This window comes from Geotrypetes seraphini, chromosome 15 (assembly GCF_902459505.1).
Source record: "Geotrypetes seraphini chromosome 15, aGeoSer1.1, whole genome shotgun sequence".
In the NCBI taxonomy this organism is placed as follows: domain Eukaryota; kingdom Metazoa; phylum Chordata; class Amphibia; order Gymnophiona; family Dermophiidae; genus Geotrypetes; species Geotrypetes seraphini.
The window spans coordinates 21,795,634-21,808,712 of NC_047098.1; the positions used below are offsets into that span (position 1 = coordinate 21,795,634).

Here is a 13,079-nt window from a genome sequence, read left to right on the forward strand (position 1 = left end):
AACAAAACAGGCAGTAGAAAAACCATACACCATATTCAGAACAGCTGTAATAAAACAGCATAAAAAATACCAGCTGCAAAGTCACATCTAAATATTTAAAACATTAGCTGTCATAAAAAGTCTTGCTGAAAAAAAAAAATTGCTTTTAACTGTTTCTGGAAAGAAAGTAAGGACTGCGCTGAGGCCTTCTGCCTTGAAAAGAGCTACCTGGTACTCATCATGTCTTATATTGAAAACAGAAAACATCCTTGGAAATACAGAAACAGAGAAAATGAAGGGAGATAAAGACCATGTGGTAGAGAGCTGCACGGGAACGGGGACGATGGGAATCCCGCGGGACCCGCGGGCATCCCGCGGGTTCCCCCTTCGGGTCACGGGGATCCCGTGGGGACGCCCCCTAGGGTCACTGGAATCCCATGGGGACGCCCCCTAGGGTCGCGGGGATCCCGTGGGGACGCCTCCGAGGGTCGCGGGCTTCCTGCGGGGCTGGATGTACTAAGTCACGCGGCTTTTCTCCCTACCCGCTCTGCTTGCAGCACAGAGCCGAACGGAAGTCTTCCCGACGTCAGCGCTGATGTCGGAGGGGAGGGAGGGCTTAAACAAAGCCTCACCGGGACGGGTGGGGACGGGTAAGACTTTGGCGGGGACGGGTGGGATTTCTGTCCCCGCGCAACTCTCTACCATGTGGCCTACCCAGTCTGCCCATATATGCCATCCATTATCCCTTCCCCTCCCTTAGAATTCTATATGCTTAATTCCAAACTTTCTTGAATCCAGATACAGTTTTTTTTATCAGCCACCACCACTTGGAGGCTGTTCCACAAATTAAATACCCCTTCCATGAAGAAATATTTCCTCAAGTTACTTTTAAATCTCTCTCCTTTCACCTTTAAGAACATAACAATTGCCATTGCTGGGTCAGACCAGTGGTCCAGTCTGCTCTCGCTGCGGCCCTTAGGTCAAAGGCCAGTGACCAGTGCCCTAACTGAGTCTAGCCTTACCTGCGTACGTTCTGGTTCAGCAGGAACTTGTCTAACTTTGTCTTGAATCCCTGGAGGGTGCTTTCTCCTATAACAGCCTCCGGAAGAGCGTTCTAGTTTTCTACTACTCTCTGGGTGAAGAACTTCCTTATGTTTGTACGTAATCTATCCCCTTTTAACTTTAGAGAGTGCCCTCTCGTTCTCTCCACCTTTATCCTATAATGCTTCATTCCAGAACTTCCTTTCAATTGAGAGCGACTCATCTCCTCTGCATTTATGCAACGGATGTATTTGAACATCACTATCATATGTAATGTAATTTGTAATGTAATTTATTTCTTATATACCGCTAAATCCTTTAGGTTCGAAGCGGTTTACAGAGAAATATATATTAAAGAATACAATAAAATAAGATAAAATAAAGAATAGGTACTTGGAATTCCCTTACTGTCCCGAAGGCTCACAATCTAACTAAAGTACCTAGAAGACAGTTATTGAGCAGTAGGAATAAAATAAAGATAGAGATCTTGAACAAAAAATTAAACATTCTAACAAGAGTACACTGATCTCTCTAAGGCCATAGTACTTTTTAAAGTAAAATATACATCTCAGTAATAATTAAATAGATAAACTAAATAAATTATATTTATTTGAGTTAAAACTAAATATGGAAAATTTTAAAAAGAACATATATGGACATAATAAATATGAAAAAGAATGAATAACAAAGGAATGTGAGTGGGGGAAAAAAACAAAAACCCAAAAAACCAAACAAACCGTTGAGCAATGGAATTCTGAGGAATAATTTAAAAATAAAGACATAAAACAAATTAACCCCCCCCCCAGTAAAATTAGGATATAATAAACATGATGATATAAGAGTCAAAAGGGACAAGCATCACTTCAGTCAGACCAACAAATCTCTGTCCCAAGCACTTCAGCCGTTAATCCGATCAGCCGCTGTTATTATCCGACGTACACCAACCACAGGATATCTCCTCCGATGAAAAGAAACATCTTTCAGTTTCCAGGTCGACACCCAGTGTCATATCTCCCCTCTCCTGCCTTTCTTCCAAAAGGCTTCGGTCCACAGAGCGTAAAGATCTGAATAGACAATACAAATTTAAAAGAATTAGCAAGACCACCATGTAACGCTTTGTAAATCGACACTAAAAGTTGCATTAGTGGGCCAATAGGGGTCCCCCTGCCAGTATGGAAATGCTACAGCATGGAGCTAGGGGCCCTATGTGCTGTTGAGAGTGCCATCTAAACTTTTTTTCTTCACGGTGGACACTGAAAGCCTCCACAATCCCAGAGTGGGAATGACCATCTCTCTTTTCCAGAAATGGGACCCAGCTGGCTGTGGAAGTATTTATTTCATTTATTAAAAATCTCTCTCACTATCTCCCGTTGAATATCTGGTTCGCCAGATTGGCTGGTGACTGGCTATGCCATGCGACTTTGCCGGTCACTGCCAATATTCATTGGCTAGCCGGCTTGGCCAGATGACGTAGAGCCACCTAAAAGGCAGGTCTGGTTTTGGATGCTAGTCCTTAGCTGGCCAGCTAAGACCTGGATATTTAATGCCAGTAGCCAGATATGGCCCCAGCATTGAATATTTGGGATCACCATGGACGGCCTCCCATGGGCTCAATATTGGGCCCATGTGCTTCAGAGTGACACAGTAAATGACAGCAAATACAGACCTGAATGGCCCATCGAGTCAGCACATTTATCCCCTCTTTTACTAAGGGCTCCTTTTATCAAGGTGCGGTAGCAGTTTAACACGTGGAATACCGCGCATTAAACCGCCTGCCGCACTAGTACCTAACGCCTCTATTGACGAGGCGTTAGGATTTTAGGCTGCCGTGGGGGTTAGCGCGTGATGAAATGTCCTATGCGCTAACCCCCGTAGCGCGCTTGATAAAAGGAGCCCTAAGGTACGCTAACCGATTAGCGCACGCTAAACGCTAACACGCCCATAGACTAACATGCATGTGTTAGCGTTTAGCGCGCGCTAGTCGGTTAGCGCACCTCAGGGCTCCTTTAACCAAGCCGCGCTAGCGGTTTAACTCGCATAATAGCGCACGTTAAACTGCCGGCCGCGCTAGCCGCTACTGCCTCCTCTTGAGCAGGCGGTAGTTGTTAGGCCAGCGCGGGGGCTAGCGCGTGATGAAAAGTTTCGCGCGTTAACCCCGCTAGCGCGCCTTGATAAAAGGAGCTCTAAGGTGCGCTAACCGATTAGCGCGCGCTAAACGCCAACACGCCCATAGACTAACATGCACGTGTTAGCGTTTAGCGCGCGCTAGTCGGTTAGCGCACCTCAGGGCTCCTTTTATCAAGCCGCGCTAGCGGTTTAACTCGCATAATAGCGCACGTTAAACTGCCGGCCGCGCTAGCCGCTACCGCCTCCTCTTGAGCAGGCGGTAGTTGTTAGGCCAGCGCTGGGGCTAGCGCGTGATGAAAAGTTGCGCGCGCTAACCCCCGTAGCGCGCCTTGATAAAAGGAGCCCTAAGGTGCGCTAACCGATTAGCGCGCGCTAAACGCCAACACGCCCATAGACTAACATGCATGTGTCAATGTTTAGCGCGCGCTAGTCGGTTAGCGCACCTTAGGGCTCCTTTAATCAAGCCGCGCTAGGGGCTAGCGCGTGATGAAAAGTTTCGCGCGTTAACCCCGCTAGCGCGGCTTGATAAAAGGAGCTCTAAGGTGCGCTAACCGATTAGCGCGCGCTAAACGCCAACACGCCCATAGACTAACATGCACGTGTTAGCGTTTAGCGCGCGCTAGTCGGTTAGCGCACCTCAGGGCTCCTTTTATCAAGCCGCGCTAGCGGTTTAACTCGCATAATAGCGCACGTTAAACTGCCGGCCGCGCTAGCCGCTACCGCCTCCTCTTGAGCAGGCGGTAGTTGTTAGGCCAGCGCTGGGGCTAGCGCGTGATGAAAAGTTGCGCGCGCTAACCCCCGTAGCGCGCCTTGATAAAAGGAGCCCTAAGGTGCGCTAACCGATTAGCGCGCGCTAAACGCCAACACGCCCATAGACTAACATGCATGTGTCAATGTTTAGCGCGCGCTAGTCGGTTAGCGCACCTTAGGGCTCCTTTAATCAAGCCGCGCTAGGGGCTAGCGCGTGATGAAAAGTTTCGCGCGTTAACCCCGCTAGCGCGGCTTGATAAAAGGAGCCCTAAGTGTGTGCTGAGCTTTAGTAAAAGGGCCCCTTGTTAAAGGAGTGTTGGCTTGAGCACATGGAAATAAAAGAGTAGCAAAACCCAACCAAGCATCCCCACGATGCTCAGGAAATGTTTCTGCAAGTGCTTTACCGCCAAAAAGAAACCGTAGTATATATATATACCAATAATCATGAGAGTCCAAACTTAGAAAAATTGGTATCAATAGTGATGAACTGTCCTTAACCCTTTCAGGACCATAAGGATCGTAGGCCAATTTTTGTGGTTTTGACGACATTTTTAGGGTAAAAAGGGCTTGCAGATGCCAAAAAATTGATTTTTTTTTTGGTGAAATATCATTATTTTTATTTAAAAAAAATCACACTTCTGGCTTATGGACAGTGTGGCAAGTGAATCTTCTCGTCAATCTGGCAACGACGCTAATGAATGAATGTCGGAACCAGTTTGTTTACATAAAGGCAGTATCCTATGGAATCCGTACATATCAAATTTAGAACTGTAGACTATCCCAATCAAAATTGATAGGATTTTAAAGTTAGGGGACAAATAGGTCCCTTGGTCCTGAAAGGGTTAAACCACACTGAGGACGGTATAAAAGACTGTGCTTCCAAGGAATGATTAAATGAAATAAATAATCAATGAATAAATAAGTTTCAAGTTTCAAGTTTCAAGTTTATTAAGTCTTGATGAATCGCCTATATAACTTGCTAGGCGATGTACAATAAAAATAACATGTATTAATAAATGAAACAAGTACAATGTTAAAAATGACATAAAAACAAATTTGTTGTATAGACAAGAAACATACTTTACAAACTACTCAAAAACCTAAATTCACAATAATGTGAGGGTAAAATATACACGACATGTGAGGCTAAATAGGGAAATAGTTACAATTTTGATAGAAGAGAGGAAAAAACATAAAAGGGAAAAACAAAAGGTGGGTAAGAGGTGGCTGTTTTTTTTTTTTTTTTTTAAAAAGAAAAAAAACCGAAAATGTATATAAGATTGTCAATTTTTACTACTCATAATAACCATACGCATCTTTGAAAAGAAAAGTTTTTAGCATTTTTTTAAACTGAGTTAGGTCTTTTAGTTCTCTGATGTGTTGGGGTAGAAGATTCCATGATTGAGGGGCATTAACTGAAAACATATCCTGTCAATCAGTACGGGCCCCAGCGTGATTGTGCCGCTGCTGCTGGTTATTCCGTCCCTGATATTGGGGGCTGGGCTTGTGAATTTTCAGTCATTTTACTAATATAGCTGATTATTTGCTCCCTCCTGATGAGGACATTGAAACAGGACCTGTCGAGTGAGCGGAAGAGTGAGCGGATTTGAGCGAGTGTAATTGAACAGTGAGCAGAGTTGAATAGTGACACTGAGTGAACGGGATTGAGCGAGTGGATTTAACAGTGAACGGATTGGAAACAGTGACATTTGAGCGAGTTGGATTATTCGAGCGGAACTGAACAGCGAGCGGAATCGAACAGTGAAGATTGGTGAACTTCGGATTCTGTCCCGCTTTGGATTAATTGCAGCCGCTCGAGCTAAGTACTATTCACTGCTTGTTCACACACCTGTGAGCCTTTGTGGCTCATGTTTGGTTGAAAGTTGCGGTGTGTTACTATTTATCACATATATATTTTTAGTTTTTTTTTTGCTTTGACTTAATTCCTGTGTTATTTTTCACGAATATTTTGTGCCAAGTGTTTAGGGTTCACTATTATTTGGACTTGTGGATGAGACTGAGGATCTTATTTTCATTTTTCTTTTGATGTTTTTTGGCTATTTTTGCACTTAGGTTTTCATGTTGGTTTTTTTTTTTGGAAAGCCTTGGGGAGAACTCTTTTCAGTGATTTTCTCTCCTTTCCACTTAAGTCTGGGGGTGGTTGTGCTTCTTAGTATTTATTATTTTATACAGATATATGAGGACAAGATGATGTACGGGACAGGGTTTATTTAGATTTATTTCTAAGTGACTTGTCACTCCATAAGCACCTGCCCGGGGCCAATGGTTATTACGAGGGTACTGGGCCCGTACTGATTGGTCCTCTTATTTATTCATTGATTATTTATTTCATTTAATCATTCCTTGGAAGCACAGTCTTTTATATCGTCCTCAATGTAGTTTAAGGACAGTTCATCACTATTGATACCAATTTTTCTAAGTTTGGCTTCTTTTTCCATGCCATACACACAGTTACCACGTGAGAGCTGAGTTTGCATGGGGCATCTAGGTAGAAAAAGTACAATCAAATCAGGATGCTTAAAATTAGCAAGATATTTTCCAGAAGGGTCACTGAACGTGAAGCTTTTTCTAAACTATCTAGAAGGCCACAAGAGATACTCGTATATGTGGCAGCACACACAACTCGAGTAGCTATTTACAGTGAAACACCTTCAACACGGGAAAAATGCCCGAGTACCTGAATAAATTCGTGTAAACTGTTCTGAGATCCTCTGGGAGAACGATATAGAAAATTGAATAAATAAATAGTGTGAAAAGTTACAGCTTCCAATAATAAGAACTGGTATTGTGACATCATAACGCCTCATTCCACCAATAAGAGTCAACCTCATCAGTGATGTCACAATGGCTTGATTGTCCTATACTTGGCTCACTTTGGCTACATTTTGATTTCTAGAGTGGCGCAGTGGTTAAAGCTACAGCCTCAGCACCCTGAGGTTGTGGGTTCAAACCCACGCTGCTCCTTGTGACCCTGGGCAAGTCACTTAATCCCCCCCATTGCCCCAGGTACATTAGATAGATTGTGAGCTCACCAGGACAGAAAGGGAAAAATGCTTGAGTACCTGAATAAATTCATGTAAACCGGTCTGAGCTCCTCTGGGAGAGCAGTATAAGAACATAAGAATTTCCGCTGCTGGGTCAGAACCCGCGGTCCATCTTGCCAGCAGTCCGCTCACGCTGAATGAATAAATAAATATTGCACAGGGGTTCTGCATATCATACCACCACTTACATTGTGTAGGTGACAGGTTTTATAAAAAGGGACATCCAGGACATACCAATGAAAGAACCAAATTAAAAGAACTGTATTTTAATGTATAGCGCTGCATGCATCTGGTAGCGCTATAGAAATAACAAATAGTAGTAGTAGCATTTTATGAAATTCTAAGGTAGTTTTAGCACCAGAAAGATAATCCGTGTGGCAAATCTCTGACCCATACTTCTGTCTCAGAATTAGATCTAGATGCTGAGGTTCAGGAGCATTTTTTTTTTTAAAGCATTTGTGCATTGGTGTCATTCAAATTGGAAATATGGTTTGGTAGCCGCCCAAACCATGCCTGAAATACTTCACTTTCCAAACTGTGCATGCTGAGGGTCTGAACATGTAAACTGTGGCTTTCTAAAATCAATATTTACATGGGTAGGGCATTTATTTATGGAGATGCCATACGTGTCTTCTAGAATGGCTGTCATAGCATGCTACTCAGGGTAAGTTAACTACTGAAGCTAGTTCCAAAGAAAATACTGAAGCATATTCTTTGTCGTTCCTCCAGACTGGCACAGATGGATGGGTTTATGCTTTTCTGCCAGCAGGTGGCGATTGAGAACACACTGAATTCTTACAGTACAAGCAGGCTGTGTAGTCCCTCATAGAATCAGTCTGTTCTCAGTCTCCAGCAGGTGGATGTGGTAAACCTGTGCTGTCTTCTTTTAGGCCTTGGCAGGATCTGTTGCAGAGTGGCCTTTTTTTTTTTTTTTTTAATCTACCCCTATTTTCTGGTTGGACTGAGCTGGGGTCTCATGAGACCATGACCACCTTGGGGGTGTCACATTCGGGTGGTCGAGTACCTCCCCCCATTTCCCCCACCTCCCACTGGAGCCTCAACTGTACTCCTTGCCATGGTCAGGCAAAGACTACAGTTTTGAGTGCCTCTGGGGTTTGCTCCTTTTAATTTAAAGCTGCTTTGAAAAAAACCAAAACACCAGAACAGGCCCGAGGCGGTGCTTTTCTGTCTGCGCCAGGACTGTATTCATTCATATTTTTTTTTTCCTCCCATTCAGCTGCTGGTTTCATTTAGAACATAAGAACAGCCGCTGCTGGGTCAGCCGCTGTTGGGTCCATCGCGCACAGCAGTCTGCTCATGCGGCAGCCCCCCCAGGTCAAAGACCAGTGCCCTAACCGAGACCAGCCCTACCTGCGTTCGTTCTGGTTCACATTATCTTTCTGGTTCACATGAACACTTCTTGCAAGCCAAAGAAGTGCTAACCTCCAAGGTGGTCCCTAGCATCTGGTAACTGTGATTTGGGTTATTCTTCCCAAATTGCATCACTTTGCATTTGTCTACATTAAATTTCATCTGCCACTTGGACATCCAGTCTTCCAATTTCCTAAGGTCTACCTGCAATTTTTCACTCCTGCTTCTTCCAAGAGGCTTGACAAGGGGAATAGAGGAAAAGACTCCCTTCTTCTGTCCTTCTCAAGTGATCTGCTGTTTCAGAGTCCTATTCCCATGTTCGATCCTGGTCCCTTTTGTCATATGGCTTGGCTCTTGAAAGGGAACACCTAAGCAAGAAAGGTTATTCAGATAAGGTGGTTTCTACACTTTTGGGATCTTGCCACTTTTAATGTCTCGGGCTTATGTGCGCATTTGGCACCTGGTGTTCTGATCGGGCGGTCCTTCCCTTGCATGTGTCCCTGCTGCACATCTTGGAGTTTTTGCAGAACGGCCTGGAGCATGGCCTTGCCTGGTCCTCCCTGAGGGTTCAGGTGGCAGCCTTGTCCTCCTTTAGGAGTCTTTTGTGTGGTCAACGGTTGTCATCTCTTTCTGATGTGATTCAACCTCCAGTTTGCCCTTCGGTTTCAGCTTGGGATCTCAATCTGGTGCTTTCCTTGTTGAATTGTCTTCTGTTTGAGCCCCTTGGTTCCTGCACTGTAAAGGACCTTACTTTGAAGATGGGTTTTCTTGTAACCATTTCCTTAGCTCAGCGCATGTTGGAGTTACAAGCCTTTTCTTGGAGTTTTCAAAGGAGCTTGTGGTACTATGGTCTGTTACATCCTTTCTTCCTAAGGTCGTTTCTCCTTTTCATGTGAAAGAGACAGTTGCCTTTCTGGTTTTGGGTAATCGGGAGGGTGTTTTAGAGCAGAGCAGTTGCACAAGTTGGATGTCTGCAGAGTCCTCCGTACTTATTTAAGATGGACTCAGGAGTTCAGGCGGTCAGATCGTCTTTTTATTCTCCTGGTGGGCAGTAGTAAGGGAGAAGGTGCCTCTAAAACTTTTATAGTGCGCTGGATCAAAAAGACTATCGCTTCAGCATACCTTCTTCAAAAAAAGCCAGTTCCAGAATCTCTCAAAGCTCATTCCAGTAGGGGTCAGTCAACTTCCTGGGCTGAATCCTCTCTTGTGTCCCCGGTGGATACCTGTAAGGCTGCAGTTTGGTCTTCTTTGCATTATTTTGTGCATCATTACCAGGTGGACGTTCAGGTGCGTTGGGATGCTGTTTTTCGGGAGCGCGTTCTTGTGGCGGCCCTTTGGGGATCCTACCCCATGATAGGTACTGCTTTGGTCCATTCCATTCATCTGTGCTGATCTGGAGGGACGATAAAGAAGGAGAAATTAGGTTCTTATCTTCTAGTTTTCTTTCTCCAAACCTCACAGAACCCACCCTGTGTTTTTGTGCATGCTTCTGTGAAGAGTTGTCTTTTGGGGGGATTTCATGGGGAGTATAAATAGTGATTGTGGAGCAGCGACATCTGGTTTGTCTGGTGTAACTGGCAAACTGTGGGGTTATTTCTGGTTATATGCTCTGATTCTTCGCCAACAGTTGTGCTTGGTTTCGCACTGTTCTTTGTTCAAAAAGTCATTTTCATACATTTCTTGAATTTTGGTGAAAGTTTATGGTTTTGAGTTTCTGCTTGTCTATTTGTCAGACTGATTCTAGGAGGGGCTATACTGTAAGAATTCAGTGTGTGCTCAGTCTTCACCTACTGGCAGAGGAGCGTAAACCCATCCTCTGTGCCGGTCTGGAGAGACTAAAAGAGAGAAAATTATCAGGTAACAACCACATTTCTCCTTTTTGAACTAGGTTATCACACAAGCCTTAGTTACCTTCCCATTTCTTGTAAATATTTGGAATTCATTATTTTCAAAGAAAAACCAATAAAAAAGTTTTGGGTTTTTTTTTCTTTTCTCTCAAAAGTAAATGACCTTCACTTCTCTCATGTGAGGTATGAAGTCTTGAGGATTGGCACTTTTGTGCATTAATTTCATTGACATCTGAGGTAATCTGTCCAGCAGACTATTATTACGATTTGTATGTCGTATTAGCTCTTCCACTTACTGAGGTCTGCACTAGAGTGGAGAATTCACTATGTCTGTCAGGTTGTCAGCATAGGTTTGGTACCGTATCTTGGTTCATTTAGAAGATCAAATTTACTTATTAATAAAACAGACCTATAATAATTGAGATTTGTTTCTTCTCTTTTTTTTTTTTTTTTTTTCATAAAATTTTATTGGCTTTGGTAATTATACAACAAAGAAAAACAACAATGAAAATGCTGCCGAGAAAGCAACAGGTAGCAAGTATAACACTAGCCGAGTCTATCAAATTGCAGAAACATAATTATATATAAAAAAGAAAAAGTGATGCAGTTGGGATAAGCCAGTAATGCAGCAAATCTAAATATAAACTATGTCAGAAGGATACAATGAAAAAAATCATCATAAAAGGATCAAATACATTGATTGGAAGAGTAATGGAACGAGATATGTATACCATAATAGGAAAAGAAATAATAACGGTTAACATTAAAATGTATAGTGGGTTTCATGAAAAGATAAACAAACATCAAAAGTCCAATTTACAATATTCAAGTACCAGAGACCATGTTTTGTTATAGGAGAGGAGATTTGTTTCTTCTTGGTAGACTGACAATTTCTACAAAATATTTGTTTTGACTTGGCAAGCTGACCCTAAAAAAGACTGGTTAGGTTGCCAACTGTTGAGTATGAATTATAAAGAACTGGATGGTGTTAACAATCACTGAGGAGAATCAGATTAACCAAGAGAGTTCAGTCTGATTTCTTCGTGACATTTGAACCTAGAACTCTTTAAACTCTGGGGTGGAAGAAAAGCAGGTGCGATGATAGAGCACGTCTACTTTGAGTGTATGATTCCCCTGTCTAGCTCTGAGCTCAGAGGCCACGTTCAGGATGATGCAAACTCAGATTCTTCATGCCCTTGGAGTGAAGTGAGCTCATGGCTCTCTTTTGTCCCCTGTCTCGCAGGTGATGCCACCTATTTGGATATCTTCCGTGAATTTTCCCACATGGCGTCCAACAATCCAGAGAAGCTGAACAGACGGAGCCTGCATTTCAACCACCCCTGCAGGTAGCAACCGCCTCTGGTGCTGCTTTCGGGACATTCAGTATCTCCTCCCTGGTGTTCAGCTTTTAAGTCCTGTGTGACTGGAAGGCACAAGCTCTTGGGGAGGGGGAAAAAAGGGGGAGCTAGCTGAACATTAATACTAATTAATCCTAAAACTTTCTGAGAGGATTACAGTGCTGGAGTTTCGCTCCTGGTAGATGCTCCATCAGAAATGTGAGTGTGGTTTTTTTTGCCCTTCCCATCCCCCAACGATGAAGATTGTCTCAGAAATACCTTCACTATGGGACTAGATGGCTGTGTGTCCTGAAAAGTAGAGACAATTTTCAGCATGTCTAACTGACTCCTCATGGCCAGTCCAGGTCCCCTGTGTCTCTTTATCTAGGCTGGATTTCCTGCGATGGCCTAGTGGTTAGAGCAGCTGCCTCAGCACCGTGAGGTTGTGAGTTTAATTCTCACTGTAGCTCCTTGTGCCTCCGGGCAAGTCACGTAACACTTCATTGCCCAAAGTACTAAATAAGGACCTGCCTAAAAATATGTAAACTATTTCGATTGTAACCACACTGAAAAAGTGGTATATTTAGTCCCATCCACTTTATGTATCTAAGAAGGACAAGTTCTTTGAATGCTGGAGAGAACTGAACCGTTCCCTCTGGATCTGCTGCACCTTTATATATTGTTGAAAGTCAGGGTTGCCAAATCATGTTTGTTTGTTTTTAAACTAATAAATGCCCTCCCAAGGGAAGTGGTGAAGAGGAAAACGGTGATGGAATAAAAAAAAAAAAGCAAGGGGTAAAAATAGAGGATCTCTAATTAGAAAACAAAGGATGTAAATTAAAGAACTAAGGCCAGTATTGGACAGACAAGCATGGTCTGTGTCCTATATATGGTGATTCGGTGTAGGATGGGCTGGGGTGGGCATCAATGGGAACTCCACTAACATGGAACATGAGGATGTTACTGGCCAGACATTACGAGATGGTTGGATAAGCTGGAGTGAGCTTGGATGGCAACTTCAGCATTTGGAACCTAGGACAATACCAGACTTTACAGTCTATGGCCCAGAAATATCAAAGAAGAGACAAGTTAATTTAATCATGTATTTTTTTAAAGGGTATAACTAATGGGCAGGCTGGATGGACCGTTCAGGTCTTTATCTGCCGTCATTTACTATGTTACTATGTTACCTGGCAGAAACCCGAAGAGTAGTGATGTCATAATGCCTCATTCCACCAATGCCTAAGAGCCAACCTCGTTTCCAATACAGCAGGGAAATGTATCAAAAGAGTCAGAAAAGAAACTAAGCTGTAATTAAGAGACTGACTCAAGTCAATTAAACCACCAGAAGAGAAGGAACCACTATACAGTAACTCAGCTCAGAGACATAAAACTCTGAAGAGGGGGAGGTTACCCCCTCTTGGGGCAAGAGTTTATCATCCAATCATAGCATAATTATTGATAAAAGCGGATCCAACTCAAAGGTGTTCAAGTAATTAATTTCTGTATATATATATATATATTTATGGCTCTAAGAGCCAACCTCAGCAGTGATGTCACAA

At 43.2% G+C, this 13,079-nt stretch overlaps 1 protein-coding gene across 3 annotated transcripts in view; it reads left to right on the forward strand.

Moving 5' to 3' along the window:
- The window catches only part of ACAP3 (ArfGAP with coiled-coil, ankyrin repeat and PH domains 3), a 173,022-nt gene extending 160,682 nt beyond the window's left edge, over window positions 1-12,340 (forward strand). For 2 of the 3 annotated variants that reach the window (XM_033922305.1, XM_033922306.1), the window contains one exon: window positions 11,424-12,340. In XM_033922305.1, coding sequence (XP_033778196.1) covers window positions 11,424-11,530 — 107 coding nt within the window. In that variant the 3' untranslated portion in view covers window positions 11,531-12,340. The remainder of the gene's footprint in view (window positions 1-11,423) is intronic. The other variant, XM_033922307.1, reaches the window with a different exon arrangement.
- The last annotated feature ends 739 nt before the right edge of the window (window positions 12,341-13,079 follow it).